The sequence below is a fragment of the Mirounga angustirostris genome, unplaced genomic scaffold (assembly GCF_029215605.1).
Source record: "Mirounga angustirostris isolate CCGP_5_RB_7025 unplaced genomic scaffold, mMirAng1.0.hap1 SCAF_5, whole genome shotgun sequence".
Lineage (NCBI taxonomy): Eukaryota > Metazoa > Chordata > Mammalia > Carnivora > Phocidae > Mirounga > Mirounga angustirostris.
Window position 1 is genome coordinate 3485738 of NW_026991713.1, and position 23984 is coordinate 3509721.

At 59.0% G+C, this 23984-nt stretch overlaps 1 protein-coding gene across 1 annotated transcript in view; it reads left to right on the top strand.

The window, feature by feature from the left end:
• CELSR1 (cadherin EGF LAG seven-pass G-type receptor 1) overlaps positions 1-23984 on the top strand; it is a 139000-nt gene that overhangs the window by 96624 nt on the left and 18392 nt on the right. The window contains exons 7-20 of the mRNA XM_045872341.3: positions 882-1045; positions 1469-1594; positions 2724-2890; positions 8406-8591; positions 9629-9742; positions 10571-10745; positions 11405-11546; positions 13143-13263; positions 14769-14952; positions 15292-15393; positions 16220-16314; positions 16791-17000; positions 19536-19719; positions 21434-21577. Coding sequence (XP_045728297.2) covers positions 882-1045; positions 1469-1594; positions 2724-2890; positions 8406-8591; positions 9629-9742; positions 10571-10745; positions 11405-11546; positions 13143-13263; positions 14769-14952; positions 15292-15393; positions 16220-16314; positions 16791-17000; positions 19536-19719; positions 21434-21577 — 2114 coding nt within the window. The remainder of the gene's footprint in view (positions 1-881; positions 1046-1468; positions 1595-2723; positions 2891-8405; positions 8592-9628; positions 9743-10570; positions 10746-11404; positions 11547-13142; positions 13264-14768; positions 14953-15291; positions 15394-16219; positions 16315-16790; positions 17001-19535; positions 19720-21433; positions 21578-23984) is intronic.

Consider the following 23984-nt stretch of genomic DNA (forward strand, 5'->3'; position numbering starts at 1 on the left):
CCCAGTCCAGGCTGGAGTCACAGTCCCTCCCGTTGTTCGGGGCACCTTCCCTCTGACATGTTAGAACCTTCTAGAATAAGTCCCCCTATCACTTCCGCCGAAGTAACGGCCGGGTGAAGCCACACTTGTGACGGCTGGCTTGTGGGCCCCAGAGACTGTGGGGCGGCTGGCCTCGATCCATCGGGCCCAGGTCCCTGCGGGCCAGTAAACCTCCGTCCGTTAGATCCTGGAGGTTTTGTGCAGATCATCCTAACTCCAACCAGACTGACGACGCAGACAGCTGCCACGCCGGTCTCCTGAGCCAAAGCAGACGTTCCCGTTCCTTTCTAACCGTGTTTTGGTGGAGTATTCAGTAAGCTTTGGAAGTCCACGGTTAGACCACGGATCCGTGCTGAGCAACTGGAGCAGCTCTGGTGGAGCTGGGACCGTGCCCATTTTACTGATAAGAAAGATGTCGCTGGAGAGATTAGGCCCCTTGCCTGAGGCCACGCAGCTGCTCATGCGGAACCGGGGGTCTAGTTTGCCGTGAGCTCTTCAAGGTCATCAGAGGTCGGAGGGGGGTATTGCCACTGGTTGGCATGGGCCCAGGCTTGCTGGGCTGCTTGCTCTGTGTGGGCCGGACTGGCCCAGGCCGTGGGCGGGGACTCCGTCTGTCTGGATCTGATGCGGGTTCGAGGGGCCAGGGATGGCCCTAGAAGTAGGACCTGCCTTTTGTGTTCTGACCTGTTGGCCGCCTGCCTCCCTGTTCAGTTACTGACCTTCAGGAGGATGGGTGTGTCTGGTGGCGGAGGCCACCGTGCTGTGACGGCAGCGTCGGGACCCCCGTGCCGCCTCTGGCCACCCAGCCGCAGAGGCCAGAGGGGTTGGCTTTGCATCCCCAGGTCCCTGGATCTGACCGGCCCTCTGCTCCTGGGAGGCGTCCCCAACCTGCCCGAAGCCTTCCCGGTGCGCAACCGGCAGTTTGTGGGCTGCATGCGGAACCTGTCTGTGGACGGGAGGAACGTGGACATGGCCAGCTTCATTGCCAACAACGGCACCAGGGCAGGTACGGCGTGGGCGGCCGTGCAGGGGACGGCCACCTCCACAGCCCAGGCAGTCACTTCTGGAGCCGAGCCTGTGTGCCCCTAGCCGTGGGCCTCCGGGAGGGGGGCCCTGGCTCACAGACGTGCCGCTGCTGGGGCCTGGGCATTCTGCAGCACGGGGTGCGGGGACGCCACGGGGCTGGGCAGGGCACTCGGGCGTGTCACCGGGGGACCCGGCCAACAGGCAGGACTGGCAGTGCGTCCTGTGCCATTCCAGGTCTGACGCTCTTACTGCTGCCAGAGGGTCCCGGGCCAGCCTGCCTCCCCTCAGGGCCACTGCTCCCCAGGCTGTCTTCCCCCCGGCATGGGCCAGTGTTAGGGAACAGTGACCGGTCCCCCGCGACCGACGCGCAGTCCACTCGTGTTTCCCCGCTCTGTGTTCCCAGGCTGTGCTGCTCAGAGGAACTTCTGTGATGGGACCTGGTGTCAGAATGGGGGCACCTGTGTTAGCAGGTGGAACACTTACATCTGTGAGTGCCCACTCCGGTTCGGCGGGAAGAACTGCGAGCAAGGTGAGGGGCTGGCCCGGGTGTCCGCCCGGCCTCGGGGCCTCGGGACCTCACTGCTGGGCGTCCGGGCTCACACGGGCCTGCACGTCCAGAGCCGCGGCCTCTGGTGGCGCGTGTCCCCAGGCGTGGGCCCTGGCGGGGCGTAGGAGCCCACACAGGACCCGGCTGGGGTGAGAGGCTGGGGGGCACGTGCAGGAAGCTGGGGCAGCGGCCGGGTAGACGCCCGGCCACGCCCAGAGTTCCTGTTATGGAGGCCGCAAGCCCAGAGAAAACAGATGCCAACGTTGGGCTCATAAGAGCAGGAAACAGCCAGCCCAGAGCGCACGAGGCCGTCGCCCCCAGAGGCAGCCCCCAGCTGGCGTGCCCTGGGCTGTTGGCCGCTGCGGCTCGTCTTTAGAGCCTCGTATGAGGACCGTGCCGCCCCGCCCCGCTCCTGTGTGACACACGGGGTCTGGAGACGGTGAGGCCCGTCTGGCACCCAGTTTGTCCAAGTGTAACAGACTGCATAAGGCTCTCGATCCACCCATTGCCACCTCCCTGGCCCCCCCCAAGTATCTCGGAGCCCTCGGCTGGCCAGCAGCCTCCCCATTCCCATGCACATCACCAGGAATAGAGCGACAGGGGCCTGCGTGCCTGGGGGTCGGAGCCCACCCCAGACACAGATGAGGGCTGGTTAGGCTGCGGGCTTGAGGTGGGGGTGCACACGTGTGTGGTATTCGCTGCAGGCTCACACTGTCCCACAGGCGTGGGGTGGGACAAATGGGTTGTGCTCACAGGGCCCCCGAGCACCCCATCCGCTGAGCCCAAGGCTTCTGAGCCACCGCGCTCTGCCTTCCATCCAGCCTGAGAGACCCTTGTCATGCCCTGGCCAGGACTGAGAACCCCACCCTGCCCCCGGCCTCAGCCTCCCCCACCCAGGAAGGTGGCAGGTGCCCCAGGGGGTGGGCTTCTATAAGCCTGTGGCTCCTGGACTCAGGATTAGGTGCTGGACACATGGCAGTCTGAGACCGGCCTTTGAATAGAAATGAAAAATCCCCCCTCTCCCCGGGAGCCTGTCCTGCCCTCCCTGCAACTGAAAAAGGTTCTCCGAGGCGCGTCTGATGTCCGGGGCTCTGCATTTCTGTGTCCGCAGTCATGCCTCACCCCCAGCGCTTCAGCGGGGAGAGCCTCGTGTCCTGGAGCGACCTAGACATCACCATCTCCGTGCCCTGGTACCTGGGGCTCATGTTCCGGACCAGGAAGGAGGACAGCGTGCTGATGGAGGCCACAGCAGGCGCATCCTCCAGGCTCCATCTCCAGGTGAGGGAGTACCACGTGCCCCCGGGGCAGTGGCAGGGCCGGTGTGCACCCCAGGGGTGCAGCCAGAGCTGCAAGGAGAGGGCGGGAACCTCGCCTCTCACTGCCCCCCCGCCGCCGCCCGCACCGGCCCAGCAGGGTCCCCAGTGTGAGGAAGAAAGGGAACACGAGCCTGCTTTCCCAGCCGGCCGCACAATCTCGCCATTCATGCCTGGGAAGCGCCCGGGCAATCCAGTGTGCAGCTATGATTCCCACGGGGGCGGTCGATTCCAGCGCTTTGTTTCTTCCTTTATCACCGAGATGGACTGTGCGGGGCTGGCTGGACCCAGTGGCCCGGTTCCTCGGCGGCGAAACTCAGCCAAGGTGTGTTTTAGACCACGGCTGTGGCCCCTGGGCATTTCGAAACTGCAGAGGGCGGCGAGCGCCTGCAGGTGGGGACAGGGTGTCCCCGAGGCTGGAGGCAGGCTGTGGCCGCGTGCTTGAGGGGGCCACGCGCACGGGCTGGCGCCCCGAGGTTACGCTCTGCCGGGAGGTTCCCAAGGGTCCTCCTGAACTTGGGATCTCCTTATGTCTGTGCTCTCTTAATCTTTTTGGAGTTTACCGTTTTGTTGATTGAAAACGTCGGATAATCAGTTCCTAAAAACCTTGAAAACGTGATTTTAACATGCTGTGTTCCCTACTTTTTGCTCCACAAATACCTCCATCTTGCGTCTTCCCAGCTCCGTAGAGATTTCATTTGGGGAAACGAGGGGCGTTCCTGCAGGTTGTGAAAGTCACCCAGTGACCTCAGCGGGCTGGCCGAGGGCAAGGAACTCTCACCCTCGCTGCCAGCCTGGGATTTTGATGTACGGGAGGGTTCAGGAGACTCTGCCCCCGGGGCACCCAGGGTGCAGGCCTGCCGTCGTCTCCTGTCTCCAGGGTCTGTCTGTCTGCAGTGATGGGGGGGATAGGAGGTTCTTGTGCAAACCCACCACCTCTGAGCCACCTTGACCGGGGGGCCACACTTGGGGGTTCTCCCCCCTAGAAAGTCCATCTCGTGACCCTTTTCAGACCCGATCGGCCTCCCGACACGGCAGCGGCCTGTGGGACCCGGGATTAGAAGGAATTCCATAGCCAGGTTGCTTTTTCCTGCCTTTCTTTGGGAGTTTTCTTTAAGTATGTATACGTGTGTACGTGTGTGTGCACACATGTGCGTGTGCATGTGCATGTCTGCACATGTCTGTGTGTGTGAGTGTGACGGAGGACCTGGGTGCATGTGACCCCCTTCGCAACGGTCATTCACGGTCTTCAGCCACACTGAGTGTCCGTCTAGACCAGCCTCCTCCTCCGCTTCGGGGCCGGGCCGCCCCTGAGGACCCCAGTGTGCTCCTGGGACGGCCTGCCCAGCTGTGACGGCTCTCCCGGTGGTGGGGGGTTCCTCACGGAGCTGTGTGTTGGTCCTCTCCACTGCCCTGAGCCCAGGGACTGCTCTGCCCAGCGCGGAGTGGACTTAGTTCCGAGGCAGAGCGGGCTGTGCTGGGGTCAGAGGAGGTCAGACGTGAGATGGATCCCACGGAGCATCCACCCCAATCTCTTTTTGCTCAGGGGAAGCCTCGTCCCATCGTCACCCGGGCTCTGTGGTGTCCACAGGGCCCCCTTCCATCGCCCCTGTGGGCTCTCCGCCTGGAAACACTTGTGAGTGGCACGGACAGTGGGTGGGGACAGAGGCACTGCCCAACGCCCCCTGGGCTCCGTGTCGGAGGTCAGCAGGGACTGGACCCCGAGGACTCCCAGTGGACGGACAGGCCCCGGGCGTGCCCACAGACCAGTGAGGACCGGGCCCCAGGGGGCTGTGACTAGCCCTGTGCGGGCAGGAAGTCCCCGGCGGAAGCCTCTCCCTCCCCACCTGCCCTGCTCCCCTGCGTCACTGCTCAGCAGCGACCCCAGGGGCACCGGCCTGTTCAGGTTGGACCGAAGGTGCAGTCTGTGTATCCCGTAATTACAGCATCATTGTGTTTCCCATATTATCTTGTGATTTCGGAGGTTTACCAGCAGTCCCAGAGGCTAGCTCTGGGCCAACGCTTGGCAAGCACAGTTCTGCCTCGGGATGGTATTTTTTCTCTGTGGTTATTTCACTGTTGGAACAAATTAAATTGGCTGTTTTCGACTCAGGTGATGGATTGGAACTTGCAGGTTGTCATTGCGCAGTGGGGGTCTCTGTAGGAAAAAAGTACACTTTCAGGAGAAGCAACAGTGAAAGTCCCAAACTCCCGTATTGTTTGAGTAATTACATTATGGGTAGCTAATCCAAAAATTTAGGGTTTTTTTTGCCAGGGACTATGGCCGGCTCCTCCCCGTGGAAGGCTGGGTGGCAAGACTAGTGGCCTTGAGGGGGGGATCCTCCAGACCCCGGTGGCCATCCCGATGGCCATTCCAGGGCCTGAAGGCCGGTCAGCTGGGTCCTGCAGGAATGTTCTGGGTTATTTCTATGTGGTATGTCTGAAGGCAGGCCTCCTGTAGGCTCGTGAGCTCTGTGAGGCAGCAGCAGAGGTGTTCCTGACGTCCGTGGCAAGCCAAACCAGCTACGTAGTCATCCTACAGCCCACACAATTTGGGTAATTGCTCTCAGGTGCCCTCACTCCGCCTGCATTGTCAAGGGGGATCACCTGGCTATTGTTGAATGCCCCTCTTAAATCCGGCAACAGACTGGAGGGGGCAAGCAGTCACTGCACGTGGGCCTGGGATTCATTCTGTCACCTTTGTCTATAGACAGATGTCATTTTTATTGTTGATCCACTGGCCTTGGGCTTTTGTTGGCAAGGACAGTGAAAGAGCCAGGGAAATGAAGCAGGTTGACTGAAACTTCCGTGGATGAAAGGAGACACGGCATAAAATGGTGAAGTCACCTTCTTGATTTCACTCTCGATTCAGACTAAAAACCAAAACACATTATTAGTTGCATTATCTTTATAATCAGTTAAAAATATCTTCTATTCTTCCATCATGATGTCTTTTTTGATCCGTGGGGTATTTAGAAGTATGTTTTGGGGCACCTGGGTGGCTCCATCGGTTGAGCGTCCGACTCTTGATTTCAGCTCAGGTCATGATCTTGGGGTCTCAAGATCGAGCCCGCATTGGGCTCTGCACTGGGTGTGGAGCCTGCTTGGGATTCTCTCTCTCCCTCTGCCCCTCCCCCCACCCAGCTTGAGCACACTCTCTTTCAAAAAGAAAATAAAGTTTTTTTTTAAGATTTTATTTATTTATTTGACAGAGAGATAGAGAGAGAGCACAAGTAGGCAGAGAAGCAGACAGAGGGAGAGGGAGAAGCAGGCTCTCTGCTGAGCAGGGAGCCCGATGTGGGGCTCAATTCCCAGGACCCTGGGATCATGACCTGAGCCAAAGGCAGCCGCTTAATTGACTGAGCCACCCAGGTGCCCTGAAAAAAAAGATGAAAAAAAAAAGATTTTATTTATTTATTTGAGAGAGTACACATGCACACAAGCCAGGGGTGAGGGGCAGAGGGAAAGGGAGGAGAGAATCTCGAGCCGACCGTGCGCTGAACATGGACCCTGAAGTGGGGCTCGATCCCATGACCCTGAGTTCAAGACCTGAGCCCAAATCCGGAGTCAGACACTTAACTGACTGAGCCACCCAGGTGCCCCTCGGAGTATGTTTCTGAATCAGGAAACAGGTGGCATTTTCTAGTAAATCATTTTGTTGTTGATTCTAGCATAGTTGCAGGTCAGAGAGTCATGCTGTGTGATTTCAGACCTTTGAAATGCATTAGATTTGCTTCACAGCCCAGCATTTCATCTTTTTTGTGAATGTCCCACCTATACTTTGAAAGAATGTGTGTTCTGCAGTTGTGTTCTGTATACATCGAGTGAGTGAAGTTTGCTAATTGGGGTGTTCAGACGTTCAATATCATTACTGATTTTTTTTTTGTCTCTCTGCTCAGTTATTGAGAGAGATGAGTTTAAAAAGTTTGCAGCCCTCATTGTGGATTTATCTCTTTACCCTTTTAGTTCTGTCAAGGTTTGCTTTGTACATTTTGGGGCGGTGTTATTAGGTGCATACAAGCTTAGAATTGTTTTATCATCTTCCCGGACAAGCAACTCAGTCATCATTATGAAAATCGCTTTTCTCTCTAGAATTCTTTGTTTGCCTTCAAGTCTACTTTGTCTCATTAATAGAGCCACACCAGATTTCTTTTGGTTGGTGTTTACATGATATATATTTTTTTCTGGTCTTTTATTTCAACGCTTCTGAATCCTTATATTTTAGGTGTGTCTCTTTTGAACAGTGCATTAATAGTTGTTGTTATTGTTTTTCTAAGCTATTCTTTAGCTTGAAACAGTCTTTCAACACGAGTAGCTTAGGTGAGTTGCAGTGCTATATCCCCACCTTCTTACGTGTCTTTAAACTGGGTAGCTTGAATCTTGTCTCCCAAAGTGGAACATTTATCCATAAAAATAAGAGTCTAATGGTCACCTGAATCTGTTTTCTTGAAAGGTCTGTGGTTCCCATTATTGTTATCAAGTCTGTGTCTGATGATTCTATTTTATGGATTCCCTGGGCGGTGGGGTGGGGGATGGTCTGTTTCTATCCACTCTTTCTTGCTTCTCTTGGTTTTCATGCACATTGTCGTATCTCCTCCGGTACTTGGTTATTTTTGATTGAGTGCTGAAGATCATATTGAAAATGCAGTGAGAATTTGAAACTAGAATGGTGCTGTCCCTGTCTCTCATGTTTGCTTCCTGCCAGCACCCCCACACACCCTGGCTGGGCTCTGAATTCCAGTTTTTATCATCCCAGCCCCAGGAGCCTGGAAAGGGTTGCTCAAGTTCCAGGCTCAGCTGTGTCTTCCAGAACCAGCTGTCAACCGTCAGTGGGAGCGAACACCAAGCTCACTTCTGCAGATTTCCATTTTCTTCCTGGTTGTGACTCTGTAACTCTGCCTTGAGTCATTCTGATGCCTTCAGACGGCTGTGCGTTAGTGTTTGTCTTGTGTTTCCAGGTGTTCTCAGGAGGAGGGTTGGTCCAAGCTACCCAGTTCCTTCATTAGGGGAAGTGAGATCTTGGCATTACTCCTGGCTATGTTTTCTTAAAACATGAGTGTCTTAGGCGAGTTACTTTGCCAGTGGCTGTTTTTTTGTTTTGTTTTGTTTTTTTAAATACAAATATATAAACATAGTGGCCTGAATCCTGTGTCATAAAGTGAAACATAGGTCTCCAAAAATAAGAGTTCAGTACTCACCTGAATCTGTGGTTGTTCCCAGTAATTAAGTCCAGTGGGCTTTATCTTACCCGCCCTCTGTCCACATTTGACACTTCTTGCCACAGAAAAAGGCATGTAAGTCCAAAGAGTGATCCAGGCAACAATAAGAAATTAAACTTGGCCTCATTTTTAAGTCTGTCTTTGGCCCAGTGCCCTATAGTAGGTCTGTTTTCATGGCTTTGCTATTTAAGTGACTGCAAAGCATTTTCTGTTCTGTTGTCATCACATCAACTGGTAGGTCTGGCTCTCCCTGTCCTCCAGATCCTAAACAACTATGTCCAGTTTGAGGTGTCCCATGGTCCCTCAGATGTGGCATCCATGAGCTTGTCCAGGTCACGTGTGACTGACGGGGAGTGGCACCACCTGTTGATAGAACTGAAGAGCGCCAAGGAGGGCAAAGACATCAAGTACCTGGCGGTCATGACTTTGGACTATGGGTTGGACCAGGTGAGTTGGCACCTATATCCTCTTTGGAACAGTCACCTTCACTGGGCCCATGGGAGAACGGAGTGACCCCCTCATGTGCCAGGATCGGCCAGAGCCCTACAGGATTTGGGGTCACACATTCTGGGCCCCCCTGAGTTTGGGTCTCACATTCTGCCTTATGCTATGGTCACCAGTGTCTGTACCTCAGCGCCCTTCCAGATGGTCAGCTCCTGGACTCAGAACTGGGCTCTGTCTGTGTGTCCCATCATGGTGCTGTTACTGCCTTCCGTGGTGGTTTCTTTTAGCAAAGCTGTCCTGAGTAAGACTGTGTCCTCGGTGCCATGCCTCTGGGGTACAAAGATGAACAGCGCATGGGTCATTTCCCTCAGTATGGGTGGTGCGTGAAGGTGGGCAAGAGATGAGCCCTGGGTAGCAGAGGAGGCCGAGGGACACCAGACAGGTGCCCCCGTCCTGGACGGGCAAGTGGCATTCCAGGCAGGGCTCACTGAGCGCATGCTTGGTGAGCCACACTGGATTTCCACAGTTTGCAGACACTAACAAGAGGCCTTTTTTTCTGGGATACTTCAGGGGCTCCTCGTGATTTTTGTGCCCCTGGAGTCCAGGCTCATCTCCCACTTGGTTCTGAGAATAAATAGCTGTCGTGTTCAGAGTTCAGCCTTCCAGGGCCTGAGGGTCCAGCAGGGACTTCCTTAGATTCCTGCCACGGTGGACGTATTTTAGATTTGCTGCCATCTCCCTAGTTCACCAGGGTTGTCTTGGAGTGACTCATTTGTGGCGCCCATTACAGAGGTGGTAGCATTGCCCATGTCCCCCCAGTTTGCCCTCTTGGCTGTGCTGGGATGTGGACAGGTGTCCTGCGACCTGGTTCCCACTCCTGCCCGTCACACACAGGCAGCCTGGCTCACCCCCCTGTTCGGAGGCCCAGTGCCCTCGGGCTGTGGGGAGTTTGCCAAAGTGACCGTGTTTTAGCCTTCGAGCATCTTCTTCCCAGAAGATGTTTCCAGCGTGGTGGATGTAGCCCCCCTCTCTTTGCATAGGACACGGTGCAGATCGGGAACCAGCTCCCGGGGTTGAAGATGAGAAGCATCGTTGTGGGCGGTGTGTCGGAAGATAAGGTCACGGTGCGCCGCGGTTTCCGGGGCTGCATGCAGGTACGGCTGAGCCGTGGGGGCCGCCCGCAGTGCCGTTGGTCAACCTCCTGGTTTTCAGTAAATGAATAATTTGTCTCACAGCCAACCCCGCCTTAGCAGATCCTGCTTCCAGCTTAGACCCATGCTCCCCACAGTCCCCCTCCAGACGCCCCCCTGCATCCCCATCACCGCGCCACGGTCCGTCAGCTGCAGCTCTGCCTTCATGTCCTGTGTGGAATGTGGCCCCTCCCCCCCACACTCACCTGAACGAGTGTCACCGTCGTCCCCTGGAGCAGGTGTTCTAGCGGCAGCCAGAGTGAGCTGTTTATCAAGTAGCTCCGCTCGTGTCCCCCTGGCCTCCCACGGCAGAGAAATAAACTCCCTGCGTGCCTTCCCCTTCACCGCCCCCACCCTCCCCAGTGACCGCCTTCCACCTGTCCGCCATCCTCCAATGTGGAACTTGCCGTGGGCGGCCCCACGTGGTCCCCATTCTCTGCCAGGATGCCCCCTTCTCCCACGAGGCGCCTCGCCTCCCTTCATCAGTGGCCACAACCTTCCGCCACCCTCATTTACTTTTTCTTCATGACACCAAGCATGGAATTATGGGAACGTGGACTCACGTGGTCTTTGGTTCCGGGCAGCCGGTCTGCGTGCCTGGAGCACATGCCTGAAGGCAGCAGAAGTGACCCTGCCCTTCCCCATGCCAGTCCCAGCTCTGCACATAAATGAGACGTTGTTCCTTTTGGGGGACCAGAGAGAATTTGGGGCTCTCTTAACCCCCGCTATCTTTTGAGATTCCTCCAACCCCAAGACGCTGGACTGAATCCGGCTGCCCCCTTTTTAACTCAGGGAGTGAGAATGGGGGAGACGTCCACCAACATCGCCACGCTGAACATGAATGACGCCCTCAAGGTCAGGGTGAAGGACGGCTGTGACGTGCAGGACCCGTGCACCTCCAGCCCCTGCCCTCAGCACAGCCGCTGCCACGATGCCTGGGACGGCTACTCCTGCATCTGTGACAAAGGTGGGAGCCCCACGCCCACACCCCCTTGTCCTGAAGCCCATCAGCAGAGGGCAGTGCTTTGGTGCTGCGAATACATCGGGAAGGTGAAGCTGGAGCACCCCCATCAGTGGGGAGGGTCTGTGGAGGCCTGAGCCCTGTTTTGTAACCAAGGAGAGGGGCCCTCTCTTCTCTAAGTTCGTTCCCACGTCTGGTCCTCACTTGGGACATGGGGGAACACTTTAGGCTTTATCCTCAGGGCACACGATGAGCTGAGGGAGAGAATTCGTGAAAAATCCACGCTTTCAAAGATTATACTTCTAGTAGCCACCTCTGGATTTTGAGGTGCCACCATCCTGCGTGGCTGGTACCCATCCACCGTGTGACCTGGGGTGGCCGGGACTCCCTCCCCCGCGCCTCCTGCCCTCCCCAGTGGAGGGCGACCCGGGAGGCCCTCGTGTCTGCATGTCCAGGTCCGACCCACCAAACACTGGTGTGTCCCGTGACTCCGAGCGTCTCCACCCCGTCCCTCCGTGGTGGCGGAGCACGGGAAGTGGAGTCTGGGGACGACACGGATGGCCCGAGATGTCTTAACCTGGAGGCTCTGGCTCCGACTCTGAGGGGGGACGTGGAGTGCCGCAGGCAGGTTCTGGGGTGGCGATAATGCCGGCCTGTCCCCACAGGGTACTTTGGAAGGCAGTGTGTGGACGTGTGCCATCTGAACCCCTGCGAGCACGTCTCGGCGTGTGTGCACAAGCCCGGGTCCCCGCGGGGCTACGCGTGTGAGTGTGGGTCCAGTCACTATGGCCAGTACTGCGAGAACAAGTAAGAGCACCCCCCTTGCGGAGTTCGGCCGCCACGTCTCCCCTGACGTCTCTTCTCCCCTTGGTCATTTCACGCAAAGACATAGAACTGTGGCTAACACGGGCATAGTTTTTTTTTCAAATTTGTCACGAAATGAATAAGAATCTCACCGAGCATCTCAAACTAACCCCGTCGGAGCATGTTTCCACTCCAGAAACACACGACGTTGCGGCTGCGTCTGCACGAAGCAGGCGGCCGCCGAGGTGCAGGGACCTGCCCTGCGAGCCGGGAACGGAGCGTGGCTTGTGGAGGCCGAGGCAGCCCCGCAGAAACACGGCAGGCTGGAGGCCGGGTCTCGGGGCCCCGGCTGCCGCGTGGAGCGCGGGAGGAACAGGCGGAAGCCGGAGGCGGGCGTGTCCCCAGGGGCTGGCCCTGCAGGCACAGAGGGCTGAGGAGGCCGTAGGGAGAAGGGGTGCACCAGAGCTCTGGGGTCCCCCCCACTGTACATGCAGATCCGTGAACGTCTGACTGGAGCCCCCGGCTCAGCCGGTCTGCTGTGGTTCTTTTTATGCCCATGCTGCCATCTAATTAACTATACCCAGGGCCAGTACATAATAATTGCTTGCCCGGTGAGCAAGTGAGTACGAGAGGTTGACTGCTGGCCGGGCGGGTGGATGGATGGAATGGCATTAGCTGAGACAGTAAGCACAGGATGGCACTTCATTTTGAGGTGCCTGAAGGATTTGGTTGGGGGCGTGCATCCCACAGGTAGGTGGTCTGCAGGTGACGCTCAGGTGAGTGAGCAGGTTGAGAGTGGATGAGGGGTGACAGCGACAGGCAGTGGCCAGAGCCTGGGAGGGGCGAGCCTGACCTCGGGACCTCCAATGTCCCACATCTCGGGGCCTGCTGGGCTCTCGAGAGCAGGACTGGGCCCCTGTCCTGATCCTGAGCCCCCGGGCCCAGCCCCTGGCTGCACGGAGATGACTGTGTGTGGGAAGGTGGCTCTGGGCGTCTGGGGGGACGTGGACAGTGTTTGCCTCAGGGTACCCGGGAAAGCATGGATGCCCCAGAACCCCGTGTTGAGGAACCGCCCGCCGGGGACCTTGTGTTGACAGATCCCCTGGGCCCTGCAGGAAGGTGACCCAGGGCAGCCGGGCTCTGTGGGCTCCGTGGGCTCCGTCGGGGCTGCGGCTGCGGTTGGCCCGGCAGTGGGCTCCCCTGTCCCTGAGCTCCCCCTGAGCCAGGCGCTGTCATGTGGGCGCTCGGACAGAGTGAGCGCAGATCAGTGCCATCCCCACTGGAGGGGGCGCGGCGAGGTCACGCTACTAGGAAGCCCAGGTTGGGGCACTCACCTGTGTCTTCCAGGTAGAAGGAAAGCGTGAGCCAATAAATCATTTTAGAAATAAGTTTTGTGGTAAAAGCCTTCCAGACAAGGGGCCCCTGGAGTCTGGGATCCTAAGGGTGAGTGAGGTTGGGAACCAGCAAGGGGGAAACTGAGGCCACCCCAGGGGGAGGGAGGGGCCCAGAAGCAGGCCAGGTGAGGCTCCTGGCCTCCAACATCTTCCTCTGGCCCCGAGGACAGTTATGCACACCTTCCCTCTGCTGTTTCCCCAACAGGGTTGACCTTCCGTGCCCCAAAGGCTGGTGGGGGAACCCCGTGTGCGGACCTTGTCACTGTGCCGTCAGCAAAGGCTTTGATCCCGACTGTAACAAGACCAACGGGCAGTGCCAGTGTAAGGTGAGCCTGGCCGCGTCCCCACCCCCTCAGGCGGCCACCCCGAGAGACGGCCTCGTGCTCGCCCACGTGGCACACACACATCCACGTGCACACACAGGCACGCACACACACGCAGGTCCTGAGCCCGGAGAAGTGGCTGCTCACCGAGGCACTGAGTGCTCCGGACCGGTCTTCACGTGGACCCCGGTTTGGACCCTGAGAGCTGGGTCCTCAGCCCCACACCCAGCTGGTAACAGGAAACGGCAGTTTCTGTGAGGTTAGCTCATCCTCAGCACCAACCACTGTCCTGCCTTCCGTTTTCCTGGGCTTTTGTCAAACTGGCTCTCGATGATGGCTGAACTTTCTTCACCCACACCCCACCCGGGGTGTCTGTGGTTCTGTGTGGCACGGAGTCACCTCCTCCCCGCGTCAGGCCGGCCGCCAGGCTCTCGGGCCAGGCCACGGGAAACCGTCCCCCGCGGCATCCTGGGAAAGGCCACGGACCTTCAGAATCGTGTCTGCACGGCTGTTGAGCTGTCGGTACTTGGAAACCCAGAAGAAGGATCTGTCTCGCTGGATGAGGGGCACGTGCTGTGAGGCATGGGCTTGCTGGCCGCGGAATGGAGATCGCCGTCACGGGCACCCTCCGCACTCCCGGCAGGTTAATACCAGGAACGTCCCACGTGTGCCCAGCACTTCCAGAAACAGAACGTTGTCTGCTGAAATGCTTAAATGAAACACTGCCCCGGCCGCAGCAGATCAGGACCGGGCAAACCACGGAGCCACACGGCAGTCGGCGCATCCGTGGGCGGTGGGGTGGGGGGAGGCGTGGAGGGGATTTGGGGAAAATGTGCCTCCAGTTTTTTCTCATCAGAAATTACAGAAAATGCAGATGCGTGCCTAAAAGGTGAGAGTGAGGCCATCCGCCCTCCCAGGGTGACCGCTAACGTGTTAGTGCCCACGCACTCCAACACACACGGTTGGGTCCCCCTGTGGGGACAGTTCCGTGTTCCTGCCTGACACGGGGGCTGGACACTGGCCGTGGCTCTGCCTGAGTCACAGCCCATCCCACTCTTCAGCAGGGGACGCTTGAGTCACCGGCAAGGGCGGTGTGGCCAGAGATAGGCACAAACTCGGGACTTGGCAATCTGAAGCCCATGCTCTTGACCATCACCCTGACCTGCCCAGTGGTGGACCTTCAGGTGCCTTCTAACTTCTGACAGTGAAAAAACACAGCAAGGGCCATCCTTGTACATAAATCTCCATTTGAATCCTGTACTTTTGAGGACAGGTTGGCAGGTGGCCCCCGCCAAGTATTAGCTAAGAAGTCAGAGGGGTGCTTTCCCGGAGAGTGCACCTGCCCCGTCCGGCACGGTGGGCGCCCAAGGAGCCGCCTGCGGGGGAACGTGGGTGGAGGGCGGCGGGGGCAGCCAGGAGCCCAGCCTTGACGCAGCTGGGAGGCATCCCGCGGGAGAAGAGCCTCTGCCGGCGCCTGGAGTCCCATGCGCTGCTTCTGGCTTCCGTAGGAGAATTACTACAGACCCCCGGATCAGGACGCGTGCCTGCCGTGTGACTGCTTCCCGCACGGCTCCCACAGCCGGGCCTGTGACATGGACACTGGGCAGTGTGTCTGCAAGTCCGGCGTCATCGGTCGTCAGTGCAACCGCTGTGACAACCCTTTCGCTGAGGTCACCGCGCTCGGCTGTGAAGGTCTGCGCTGCCCCTCGATCCCTTGGGCCGTGTTGCAGAGGGACACACTGCTGGGCTCCTGCAGGCGTGCCCCTGTCTGCGTGTGCACCGCGCACTCCTGGGGTTGGGGAGCGGTCGGCAGCCTTGTGGTCTGACAGCGCGCACTTGGCCTTCTGTTGGCGTGGCCCTCCTGGAGGGCACGGGTCAGAGCCTGGGTCACCCCCTCCCCAGTTCTAGCTCTGATGAGGGGAGGATGCAGGGGTCCGGTTCCTGGTGGGGGCGGAGGACGCGGAGAGCCCTGTGCCTTTGTGGGCATGGCCATGCCGGGCTGAGCAGCCTTCCTTCCCCCCGTGACCCCAGTGATCTACAGTGGGTGTCCCAGAGCGTTTGAGACTGGCATCTGGTGGCCGCAGACCAGGTTCGGGCAGCCAGCGGCAGTGCCGTGCCCCAGGGGATCCGTGGGTAAGTACCGTGGCCTGTGGCATCCATCCTAGGCAGGAGCTCAGTCGAGGCACGCGGCTTGCAGGAACTCAGGGGATGTTCTACGTGGACAACATTTCTTTAGCCGAAGTGTTGGGGGAAAATAAAACCTTGTTCCTTAATAAATGACAAGGGACGCCTGGGTGGCTCAGTCAGTTAAGCGTCTGCCTTCGGCTCAGGTCATGATCCCAGGGTCCTGGGATCAAGTCCCGCATCGGGCTCCCTGCTCAGCGGGAAGCCTGCTTCTCCCTCTGCCTCTGTCTCTCATGAATAAATAAATAAAATCTTAAAAAAAAAAATCATAAAAAAATAATAATAAATGACAAAACACGGAAAGGCTATAATGCAAACATTAAAACACGCCTGCTGGCCAGGACGTGGACGGGCTGCTTCGCCGCTTCCAGTGCCGGGTTCTCTTTGTAAAATGGGGGTGGTATCTGTGTCCGGAGACCCAGGGAGACGCCCCACCAAAGCACACGACTGCGAGTTGGATTCGTGGCAGATGCGCAGGGCCCATGGACGTTGTGGGTATTCGGCAAGCGACGGAGCTGGTTTCTCTTTTCGTGGACTTGCTCACGTGTTTGCTCACGGTGGCCGGGTGGCTCAGGCAGCTTCAGACGTGGCCCCAGGCGTGTAGGGAGAGAGCTTGTGGCCGTGGCACCTGCCTGGCCCTGGGCTGGCCGAGGGGTGCACATTACGCCTGGGGTTCACACCTCCGCCCGACACACGGGGTTCAGGTACATACAGGTCAACGAGCATAATTAACAGTTGGGATTCCAGGTTTTCCTCCGTGTTCCCCGTTCCCTAGGAAACGCAGTCCGACACTGCAGTGGGGAGAAGGGCTGGCTGCCCGCGGAGCTCTTCAACTGCACCACCGTCTCCTTCCTGGAGCTCAAAGCCATGGTAGGCCCTCACCTTAGGGAGCCGTGTGCGCGCGCACGGGCGGGCTCAGGGACGGGGTCGGGGGTGGGCTCGGGGGCTGGGGGGCCCCCGGATCCCGCTGGCCAGGGGCTGGACCGTTGCTGGACCCCACGTCTCTTCTGGGCGCCCGCGGCGGAGCGCAGCCGCTCTTCCCGTCAGGACCAGCCCTGCGTCTGGATCTGGAAACTCGGGGGTCCCCATATTCTGGCCCGCCGCCTCTGACCTCACCCTTTGTCACTGCCTCTTCCCTTGGTGTCTCTTTCCAGCGCTTTCTGGCCTGACAGTCCCTCCTTTTTGGTGCCAGAGTTAACAGCCAACGCTCCTGTTTGGTTTGGGGGTTTTCAAGTTCTTGCCTGAAGAGGGAGTTTCTACCAGAGAGTAACAGATTTCTGAATCACAGGAAGGAGCAAAGCAGCTGCGGTAGGTGTGCAAACGTCTCGTGTGCTCCCCCTTCCCAGAACGAGAAGCTGAGCCGGAACGAGACGCGGATGGACGGCGACCGGTCCCTGCGGCTGGCCAAGGCGCTGCGGAATGCCACGCAGCACACGGGCCAGCTCTTCGGCAACGACGTGCGCACGGCCTACCAGCTGCTGGCCCGCGTGCTACTGCATGAGAGCCGCCAACAGGGCTTCGAGCTGGCGGCCACGCGGGACGCCGACTTCCACCAGGTGCGGGTGTGCGCGGGTCGCCCTCGGGGGGCCCACAGGCTGAGGCCGAGCTGTGGGCCCCGCGGTCCTGTGGGGACTTGAGGGTGGCCGGGGCCCGTGCTCAGCTGAGCGAGATCGCTGCTCCCTGTGTCCTCAGGGCAAAAGGTCACATTCTGCCCCTGAGCTGGGCCAGCGCGGTGACCGGTGAGACTGAGTGCCAGTGTTCGGGGAGGGCACATGCGGGTCACGGTCTTGGTGGTGGGGACTGTCACAGTCACTGACAACTGACCCTTAGTACCGGCCAGTGGTCTGCGTGGCTTACGTGAATTAGCCACTCACTGCCCACACGTCCTGTGACGGTGTGTGGTTACCGTCCCATTTTACAGGTAAGGAAACTTTGTAAGAGGGGTCCTGCTCTCTCGGGTAAGAGAGCCCGGGGCACGTAGCTTGTAAGGGGGCTCCAGAGTCTCTGCTCCCTCCTCGGGGTCCTGCTTTCGGAGACCATGATGTCTCCTGCGAAGACCATCCTGTTTTGTGCTTAAGTAATTGGCCCCTAAGAAATGTGTTTAGAATTGTTGGTGAGGAGACGCTCGTTCATCCTGACATTTGTAAACTGCTGGGCAGTGAGCATTGTCAGCCCGTGATTCCTCTGGACTCCCTTGCAGGCCTCCCCATCCACGCAGACCCCTGGGAGAATTCTCCATCCACACAGAGCCCATAGGGAGCTTCCTGATCCATGCAGACCCCCAGGGAACCTTTCCATCCACACCCCCCAGGACCTCCCCATCCATGCAGAGACCCCCCAGGGAACCTCCCCATCCACACAGAGACCCCCAGGGAACCTTCCCATCCATGCAGAGACCCCAGGGAACCTTCCCATCCACACACCCCCAGGACCTCCTCATCCACGCAGAGACCCCCATGCAGAGACCCCAGGGAACCTTCCCATCCACACCCCCAGGACCTCCTCATCCATGCAGAGACCCCCAGGGAACCTCCCCATCCATGCAGAGACCCCAGGGAACCTTCCCATCCACACCCCCAGGACCTCCTCATCCATGCAGAGACCCCCAGGGAACCTCCCCATCCATGCAGAGACCCCAGGGAACCTTTCCATCCACACCCCCCCAGGACCTCCCCATCCATGCAGAGACCCCAGGAAACCTTCTCATCCACACACACCTCCAGGACCTCCCCATCCACACAGACCCGCAGGGCACCTCCCCATCCACACAGAGACCCCCAGGGCACCTCCCCATCCACACAGAGACCCCCAGGGAACCTCCCCATCCACACAGAGACCTTCCCACCAGGACCTCCCCATCCATGCAGAGACCCCAGGGAACCTTCCCATCCACACACCCCCAGGACCTCCTCATCCACGCAGAGACCCGCGCCCAGGACCTCCCCATCCATGCAGAGACCCCAGGGAACCTTCTCATCCACACCCCCCCCCAGGACCTCCCCATCCACACAGACCCGCAGGGCACCTCCCCATCCACACAGAGACCCCCAGGGCACCTCCCCATCCACACAGAGACCCCCAGGGCACCTCCCCATCCACACAGAGACCCCCAGGGACCCTCACCATCCACACAGAGACCCCCAGGGACCCTCACCATCCACACAGAGACCCCCAGGACCTCTCTATCCACACAGACCTCCAGGGAACCTCCCCATCCACACAGAGACCCCCAGGGAACCTCTCCATCCACACAGACCCCCAGGGACCCTCCCCATCCACACAGAAACCCCCAGGGACCCTCCCCATCCACACAGAGACCCCCAGGGACCCTCCCCATCCACACAGAGACCCCCAGGACCTCTCTATCCACACAGACCTCCAGGGAACCTCCCCATTCACACAGAGACCCCCAGGGAACCTCTCCACACAGAGATCCCTAGGACCTCTCCATCCACACAGAGACCCCCAGGGCACCTCCCCATCCACATAAAGACCCCCAGCGACCCTCCCCATCCACACAGAGACCCCCAGGACCTCTCTATCCACACAGACCCCCAGGGAACCCCTCCATCCACACCGAGGCAGAGTCCCCTCGATTGCATTTCCATCCAGGCCTGAGTTTGGGCCGATGGAGTTTGTTGCCATTTTGGATTCTTTGCAAGCAGACATTCCCGTCCTGGTTTCCATGCTGGAGGCCCTGCCAATAGCCTGGTTCACATACTGTCTGAGACGTGTGGGTTGGGGGGTCAGGCATGTCACCACGGGGTAGCCCGCAGTGTGTCCTTGGGCTGAGTCCCTACCTGGTCAGCGGGGGGCGGCAGTGGGGTTGGGGTTCTGACGTAACCAAGGGCCCTCCACGTGCCTTCTGCCCTTTGCGTCTCGAGTGTACGTGGGGAACCCCCAGCAGAGCCTCTCCCTGACGCGGGCCTGCCACCAAGGACCTGGCCCCCTGTCTGACCCTGCCCAGCCACGTCTCGGGGCACTAGAGCCTCTCCAGAGCCTGGCGCGCCCCCTGCCGCGTTGGCTCAGCCTCTTCGGGCCGGCCTCACTCACCCGCTGAGCGCTGTCTGTCTGTCTGTCTGTCTGAGCAGGACGTCGTCCGCACGGGCAGTGCGCTCCTGGCCCCGGACACACAGGCCGCGTGGGAGCAGATCCAGCGGAGCGAGGGGGGTGCGGTGCAGCTGCTGAGGGGCTTCGAGGCCTACTTCAGCAACGTGGTGCGCAACGTGCGGAGGACCTACCTGAGGCCCTTTGTCATCGTCACGGCCAACATGAGTAAGGGCCGCGGGCCGGCTGGCTGGGGGGCCGGACCCCCGGGGCCTGTCTGGGGGGTGGCCCCTGCTGGGCCGTCTGTAGGAGAGGGTCACCAGCTCTGGCCTCTGGTTCCTTGTCTGCAAATAGGGAGACAGGACCCTCCTTGTCCAGCCTTTCAGAGCTGAACCAAGGAAACCCACACATCACTCCCAGGCCCAGGGAATCGGGGGCAGATCAGAGGAAGAGCTGCTGGCTCACCCTCGGAGGTCTGCAGGCCTCTCAGGCCGTGGGTGTGAGACTGTCTAGGGGAGAAGGCCCGGGGTCTGGCTGCAGGTCCAGCCCTCCAGGCTCACTGGAAGAGGCGCAGACCCCAGGGAAGGACAAGGGACCTGGGCGGCAGGGGGATGTCTGCCCTCCCTGAGTCAGGGGCTGAAGATCAAACAGAGCAGATACCTTGTGAACCAAGTCACCCCTAGTGCCCAGGAGGTGCCACCCTGAGGTCCAGGGGTTTAAAGGATCAGGTTCCTTCAAGGGGAGAAAGCCCCAGATGGTAGAACCAGCCCCTACCCCACCCATCCAGACAGAGCTGGCCAAATACCTGGGTGGGGGTGGGCCCCTCCTACAGGTGAGGGCCCTCGCTTTCTCCTCTTGCAAATGTTTATTAGGCACCCAGGTGGGGGATGCTCAGGCAGCACTGGGCGATGGCTTCATGCATACCCATCACCAGAGGGGTCCGAGCCATAACCTAAAGTGGCGGCCCTCACGTGACCCCTGCGGCCTCCCGTGCAGGCCAGAGATGTTTGGGCAGTCTGCGCCTGGGCCCTTCTGGAGCCCCCGACTGGGCCTGCCCTGTGCCAGGGTGGAGGTGGGCTCAGGGCCCCGTCATCACTGGGGACAGGAAAGAAGGATGAGCGTGCTGGGCGTTCCTGCTCCTGTCCTGGAGGAGGGCCTGCGGAGCTGGCCTCAGGGCTGGACAGGACTCGGACATGGTGCAGCGTGCACCCCAGGCCCTTCTGGAGCATTCAGGCAGTTCCAAGTGTCCTGACGGCCTCTTCCCACAGCCTCTCTGGTGTTGTCCCTGAAGCTCTGTGACCAGGAGCATCCGTCCTGCCCCGGGCGCCCCGTCTGTCCTCCCGTGTCCTGTCCCCGGCTCCAGGGCTCTCACCCATCCCCGACCACCCAGCAGCTTGGGGTGGGAGCCCGGCCCTTGCCCGTATAGGCAGCTTGTGGGCACCCTTCCTACTGGGGGGGTTGTTGAACCAGTCAGCTCAGTGGGAGGACTTTGGGGGGTGACCCTGGGGCATGCAGGGGTGACTGTTGGCCTGTCCGTCACCAGGCCCCTCAGAGCAGTGGCGGTCAGTGCCAACAGAGATAGGTGCCCGAAGCCTCCAAGAACCAGCAGGAGTCAGGAGCCCCTTGGGTCAGTCCGAGTGTCTGCTCGGGCTCTGCTCTGCCGGACAGGGAGCGGGTTACTGCTTGTCTGGCCTTCTCTCTGTCATACCCCGGCCGGACCGTCCCCAGTGCCGCCGTGATGTCTCACTTCACACTCAGCGCTTGCGCTGTGTGACTCTCGGCGGGTCCGGGGAGCGCGGCAAAGTAGAAGTCGGTTCTGTTAGGAAGGGTGTTGTTGGTCAGGGCGGTGGCTGTGGTCGGTTTGGACATGGTGGTGCCGATGGAGGAGGCTCTCGGTGGGAGGAGCTGGGGGATGGATGACAAGGGGGACCTGTCCCCGCAGTTCTGGCCGTCGACATCTTCGACACGTTCAACTTCACGGGAGCCAGGGTGCCGCGATTCGAGGACATTCGCGACGAGTTCCCCAAGGAGCTGGAGTCCTCGGTGTTCTTCTCGGCTGACTTCTTCAAACCACCGGAGCGCAAAGGTGAAGCCCCATAGACGGCACGGCTGCCCTTGGGAGTCCCACCGGTCAGGGGGGCGGGGGGCCCTCTGAGGGTCCTGTACGAAGAAACAACACGGTTCTTAGTAGCAGAGCATGTTGTGTGGGTGCACGTCACATGCGTGCCCTGAAAACGGGGCCAGCCGTGGGGCGTTAGCTGACGTCAGACCCCACCGCTGTGCTGGGGCATTTCTTGCGGGAACTTGGCTAACTCGTGGCATGACGAACTAGAGAGCGCTTAAATCACATGTGCGCTAGTCTTTCCCACTGGGCGGGGGGGGAAGCTGTCTCTGTGTGTGGGTAAAATTTGAGAATCCACCCCAACCCCGAAAACAAGCCGGTTCTTCAGTCCTGGTTTAGGATTATATTACCAAATGGCTTAAACATTTGGAATTTTCTTTTTTTTTAAGATTTTATTTATTTATTTGAGAAAGAGAGCGAGAGAGAGAGCACGAGGAGGGGGGAGGGGGAGAAGCAGGCTTCCCGCTGAGCAGGGAGCCCGATGCGGGGCTCGATTCCAGGACCCTGGGATCATGACCTGAGCCAAAGGCAGATGCTTAACGACTGAGCCACCCAGGCACCCCTGTAATTTCTTAAAGTATATTTTTCACAGATCCACTCCAGTTACTGAAAACATTTCAAGATAATGGGGACTTGAAAACGTAAAATTCTATAATGGACAATTTAAAATTTGAAACGTTTTTAGTAAGTTAGTTTTGTCAGCCATGTGGCATTATTATTCAGAACCTTTTAAAGAGGATTTTACTCCAATGTGGGATCCACTGGGACCCTGTCTTTCAAACTGTGATTTGGGGCCGATCTGGGTTTCTAGCACATTCAGCCGTGTTCACAGCCACTGTCAGCAATGATGTACGTGCGGTCCCTGCAAACGTTGCCTCTTATCCTGACCTAGAAACATTGTCCGTGCTTCTGCTTCTGAACTGACCCCTGGTCCTCTCTGAGCCCGAGGCACCAGGAATGGACGCACTGGAGTCTCATTTGCTTTAGAAGATCCCATGAGAGAAGCTTCTGGTGCTTCCCTCGGCCCTGTACATGGTGCTTCATTCAACTTGTCAGTTAGCTAGAAGTATCGCCACGGGGTAAACCCCGCCCGTTCTTTTACTGATGCGAAGACTCAGCCCCCGGCCTTCGGTGACCCCCTCCCCCTCCAATTTCCCCAAACACCTGACTCATCACATGGCAGGCCAGCTTGTGGGCTGCCCGGAGTAGGTGGCCCTGCTGGAGGAGGAGCCCTGGCGAGCGACCGCTGGGAGTCAGACCATCTCCCGCTTCCAGAGCAAGCAGATGAGAGGTGGCAGGACCCGGGGGGACTGAATCAGCACCTTATTTGGCCCCCACTCTGTGGGGTCGTCCAGGAGCGAAGAACCCGTAAATGTCCTTGCTGTGTGGAGATAGTTGCTTCCATCCAGGTCACGTCTGAGCCCTTGGGTGGCGTCTGGCCCATGAGTGGAGGTCCGGGCAGGGTTGCCCGGCCTGGGGCAGCACCTGGCCCTCTCACGCAGGAAAGCCCACAGCCTGCACTGCCTCCCCCCGGAGGAGAAGCTGGGGGCGGCTCGCTGACCGGCCTGAGTGTGGCTGAGCAGTGTTGTTGACCAGTCATCGGTCAACCCTGAGCAGGGTCAGGAGGACGTCGAAGGTGCGCGTGCCCGCCTCAGAGGGGAAGACACCGGTTGGTCACACGGCATTTTGCCGGGACCGGTGAGCTGTTCTGAGCTGGGGCCTTTCAGTGTCCAGTGTCCCTCCCCCGCCGCACCTCACAGCCCCTCCGCAGGCTCGTCTCCCAGGCCCTGCCCCTCCCAGAACCCCCGGCCCTCAGGGCTCAGCCCTCCCTGGAGCCCAAGCTCAGCAAGCCGTGCTCGGCACCAAGTGGTCTGGGTATTTGCAGAGGTGACTTTTGGGCAAGCATTTCTCGAACATTTTGTCGGTTCTTGAGAACGTGGGCGAGTGTGGCCAGGTTAACAGGGCATCGGAGGAGAGTGTCCCTCTGCTGGTGGGACGGGGAGGACTGATAGCCCCTCCTGTAATCCTGTGTGGACACAGGGACTGGGGAAGGTTCCAACCCCGGTCAGTGCAAGATAGTGTGAGCATCTACACCCTAAAATATGTGTACTGACGTATTTACGAGGGCCGTACCCAGCTTCTTGCATCCCTAGGGCGCGTACAACTTCAAATACACCCATGATTCACACGGAATCAAAACATGGGGCACAAACCCACTCGAGCGGTCCCCTGTCCCTCCTGCGTGCTGCCTGGGGTGTTGGAATCGGCTGGTCAGCCCCTAACAGCTGTTGCTTTTCCCCGAATTGTGCCGAGACGCGCCTAAGTGGCACCATCCTGACCACTTTGGGGCGGAGTTCAGTAACGTTAGGTC